The sequence below is a fragment of the Acanthamoeba castellanii genome (assembly GCF_000313135.1).
Source record: "Acanthamoeba castellanii str. Neff unplaced genomic scaffold scf7180000084679, whole genome shotgun sequence".
Taxonomy (NCBI): domain Eukaryota; phylum Discosea; order Longamoebia; family Acanthamoebidae; genus Acanthamoeba; species Acanthamoeba castellanii.
The window spans coordinates 389712-393649 of record NW_004457297.1 but is presented as its reverse complement, the minus strand read 5'-3'; the positions used below and the strand labels follow the sequence as shown (position 1 = coordinate 393649).

The window sequence follows — 3938 nt, the reverse complement described above, 5'->3', positions numbered from 1 at the left end:
AGAAAGCGAGCATCAGGGTCCGATTTGATGGTGGCCTCCACATTAGGGTAGTGGGAATGTTTCTCGATTCTGGTTTGCAGGAAATAAAGCTGACGAACACATCCGTACATGGTGGCTGCCTGGAAGGAAACTTTAGAGAAACAACCTTCTCCTTCGCTGACCATAAAATAATATTGATTGGCGCTGTGCGTACCTCAGCCAGGCAGGTGGTCCATAGGTGGAGGATGTGCTGACGGAGGCGGGTCCGTTCCTGGTCCTGTGACGGCTCCTCGCCACCAGCGTGCTGGGAACGCCTAAACGCGCTGTAGCGTTCTAGAAAGGCGAGGTCGTCTTCGTTGAGTTCCCTTGGTGTGGCTGTTGTTGTCTCCATGCGGGCAGGGGCAGTGGCACTGACGTGGCGTCGTTTTTTTGTCCCTTTTTAAAGCTTTCCCTCGCTCCGATGATTGGACACAAAAAAACCGCCAAACGGATCACACTTCAAGTCCCCACCAATCACATTTATTAAAAAGAAGCGCCATAAAATATTCGGATATTTTAGCGAAAGTCCGGACGAAAAGTTTGGCCATTTTTTAATTGGTCTGAGCCAAATATGCCACAGCCAATAGTTCTCCATTTATCATGGTTTCATCAATACTGGCATTTGAAACAACATCACTTTGTTCTTCACAGAGAACCTCAGTGCATCAGTAAGCAAGGTGCCCACTAAGGCCACCACTACCAGGAAGAATGATGACCCAACCAAGGCTGTGATCTTCAAGGAGAGGCATTACACCACCAGCTACCTTCAGTGTCAACACCATCCTCTCAATAATCAACCTCTCACTAAATTGTCCTCTATGGTCCCTCACACAGGACTGTACCACACCCTCAGTGGTGTACAAGACTTTGACAAACCCAAACATCAACCACAAAATTAGGAACTTCACCAAGCTCACAAATATTTGAGTGGGCAAGACTGAGACAATCCTCAGTTACATCAACCAAATCAATATGCTTATTGAACAGATGACTACCAACAACTACAGGTTCAAGCCCATGTGGATAATTTGCTTCCTCCATGGCCTACCACCATCATACACCAGTATTGCCACCATCACACTCAACTTCACAAGATCAGCCCTGCTACAACATGAGTCCTCCATCATCAACAGACCCACCACTACCTGGGATTGGGCAAAACTGTGGCTGACCCACACCTGGCCCTCCACATGTACACAACCCCATCTCACCACCCTGTGGGTGTGTCAACATGGCTAAGGAGGAGCAGGTAGCCAATGCGCACCTGGTCCTCGTTGGGGATCACAAACTTGTTATAATTGTAGCCCCTGCCTGAAGCTGCCAGCCACTCCTCACTTACAGGAGGAGGGTGGCAAGGGCGCGCTGGCAAGCCATGACGAAGTTGTTGTTGTGCATGCTCCCCACAGTCTCATCATCCAGGCACTCACATTGAATGGCACCTAGGTGCAGAGTGAGGATGACCTGTCTGATGAGTCAATGGCTCCAGGTAGTGCTGCTTGGCGCCGTCAATAGTTGGCGCACCTGGAAGTCAGTCCCATTGCAAGTGTCAGAGAGCTCAAGCCCAGCGCTGGCGCATGTGTACACCATCCACTCTAACCCCAGGTTGACCTCAACACCAATGGAGAACAGCAAGTAAGGGTGACCACAAGGCGTACCAGGACGGACTGGTGGAAGCACACGCCACCTAGCTTAAACGCGGCCACGCCACTGTAGCCAGAGTTGGACACATTGGCAATCTTGTGGCCAGCATCACCACCATGAAGGCATTGAGCACTGCACCACCAGTCAGCTCCAGCAGACCACCTGACACTGACTTGTGGTGTGTCGTTAGCAGGCGTCAGGCGGTGATGATGACTCCACCAGAAATGAATAGGTGCATACAGGTATTGAGGCTGGAGGAAGGCACACAGCTGCCAGCAGCGCCTCCAGCTGCTTCCTGGACCTGGCACACACACAGCACGAGTGATACTCTCCCGCCTCCCATGATGGTGCAATGAACCACAGCCCACCACTATAAGCCACCCACCACACTGCCAGGACAGTAGACAGACACAAGGTGACAATTTCCCTTCACAAGATGAATAAAGGTTCTCAAAGCCAGCACATTTTGTTCACATGTGCATGGGCATTACTTAATAATCTGCATCTAATTGGCAAAACTGCTTACCAGGAAACAGAGGGACAGCCTTGGATGCCTTGTTCATCTCCTCTGCAATCCCATTTAAGGTCTTTTCTTGCATCTTCCACTCATTTTCCATTCAGATTTTGTGCATTAAACTGGTAGAAGTGGACTGATGACACCAGTCTGTTTCTGGAGGGTGTGCAGATACTGGTGTTACAGCCCTTGGTTCTGCTTATACATGCCCAGCACCATACAACTGGTGGGTACATGCACTCAACTGGTCCTTCTCTTCATGCAACCTTTGTGTCATGCCTATAGGGAATAGGGGTGAGTAAAACAACAAGTGAAGGTGATATGAAGTCAGTACTGGAGGAAGATTGTGTTCCTTGAGTTCCTCACCTGTAACCAGGCCCATCAGGTCCTCTCCAACCTGTGGGTCACCATTTTGGGACTCATCTGATGCTTATGTGATTGTCCCCATCTCTTCCAATCTTTATCAGTGCTAAACATAAATGAAAAATGATTCATGAAGAAGCACCCAGCTGACACAATGCAACACCCACACCCAACCAATGATGCCTGTGTGGGGAAGAGACCTATTGCATCCTCATCAATGCAGCCTGAACACAGAGGTGATGATGTGCATGTGCATAAGAAAGCACAATCCAAACATTCTGTAAAGCAGCCCCCTCATCCACAACTTAAGCAATTCAGTGAGGCCAACCATGGAAAACCTTGGAAGTGCAAGTGAAAGCATCCTGACCAAACATGCCCACAAGAACTCTAAGCCTACAGTCACCAGGGTCTGTAGTCTGTAGGTGAAGGAGCTACTGATTCTAACCAATTACTTTGCATTGTAAATATTGCATGAAATTGAAACATTTACACCATTCACCTTTTTGTCCACCTCTATGGCTGATTTGCAGTGAGTGGACCAGACTGTTCTTGCATTCTTCTGGAGGGGGTTGCTGCTTCGCCACTGGCTCATATCAGTGTGGGTCAACCAGCACCAGCACCTCGGCATGCCTCCAGCTCAGTGAGGAAGGTCAGTTACTGAAAAATGTACAATGGATGCACTTGAACACAATCCCCAACAAGGAACCAAGCACTCTATGAGAGGCTGCTCTTGGAGAGGGCGAGGGAGCCGAGGCCGCTCTAGCCATCATTGACATGAGAATGGCAGACAACGAACATGCTTGTGTCTCAAAAAAATCGCACAGTAGAGACTAAGCTGCTTTTTAAGTCGACTGAGCCGCTCCTGGTTTTTCAGTTACAGCAGGAGGGCAGCAAAGGCGCGCAGGCAAGCCACGACGAAGTTGTTGTCGTGCACACTCCCCGCGGCGGCCTCCTCGTCCGGGCACGCGTTGAAAGGCGCCGCGGTGCAGGTGCAGGGCGAGCACGACCCATCGGCCGAGCCGTCGGTCAGCGGCTCCGGGTAGTGCTGCTTGGCGCCTGACCCGCGGCAGTCCCTGAACGTTGACAGTTGGCGCACCTGGAAGTCGGTCCCGTTGCGCGCGTCAGAGATCTCGAGCCCGGCGCCGGCGCACGGGTACACCGTCCACTCGGACAGCTGGTCGAGCCTAACACCGACCGAGTACCCCGGGGAGAGAAGCTCCGTGCCCTGACTGCCGTCGATGAGGCGCACCAGGCCGGACTGGTGGAAGTGCGCGGATGAATAGAGCTCGAACGCGGTCGCGCCGTTGTAGCCGGTAATGGACGCGTTGGCAAAGTTGTAACCGGCATCGCCGCCGTGAAGCACCATGTCGCCCCGGGCCTTGAGCACCGAGCCGTAGGTCAG

The 3938-nt window shown here is 51.6% G+C and overlaps 3 protein-coding genes across 3 annotated transcripts in view; all 3 read right to left on the bottom strand.

Moving 5' to 3' along the window:
• The window catches only part of ACA1_375070 (uncharacterized protein), a gene marked incomplete at both ends in the record, with an annotated part of 1570 nt that extends 1200 nt beyond the window's left edge, over window positions 1-370 (bottom strand). The window contains one exon of the mRNA XM_004334373.1: window positions 194-370. Within this exon, the coding sequence (XP_004334421.1) occupies window positions 194-370 (177 nt within the window). The remainder of the gene's footprint in view (window positions 1-193) is intronic.
• Window positions 371-1353: 983 nt separating this feature from the next.
• Window positions 1354-2002, bottom strand: ACA1_375060 (uncharacterized protein; the record flags this gene model as incomplete). The annotated part of the gene is given in 5 exon segments (XM_004334372.1): window positions 1354-1479; window positions 1540-1626; window positions 1674-1791; window positions 1925-1960; window positions 1974-2002. The coding sequence occupies 5 exon segments, from the start codon at window positions 2000-2002 to the stop codon at window positions 1354-1356; spliced, it is 396 nt and encodes a 131-aa protein (XP_004334420.1).
• A 1408-nt stretch (window positions 2003-3410) lies between these two features.
• Window positions 3411-3938, bottom strand: part of ACA1_374950 (uncharacterized protein) — a gene marked incomplete at both ends in the record, with an annotated part of 1993 nt that continues 1465 nt past the window's right edge. The window contains one exon of the mRNA XM_004334371.1: window positions 3411-3914. Coding sequence (XP_004334419.1) covers window positions 3411-3914 — 504 coding nt within the window. The remainder of the gene's footprint in view (window positions 3915-3938) is intronic.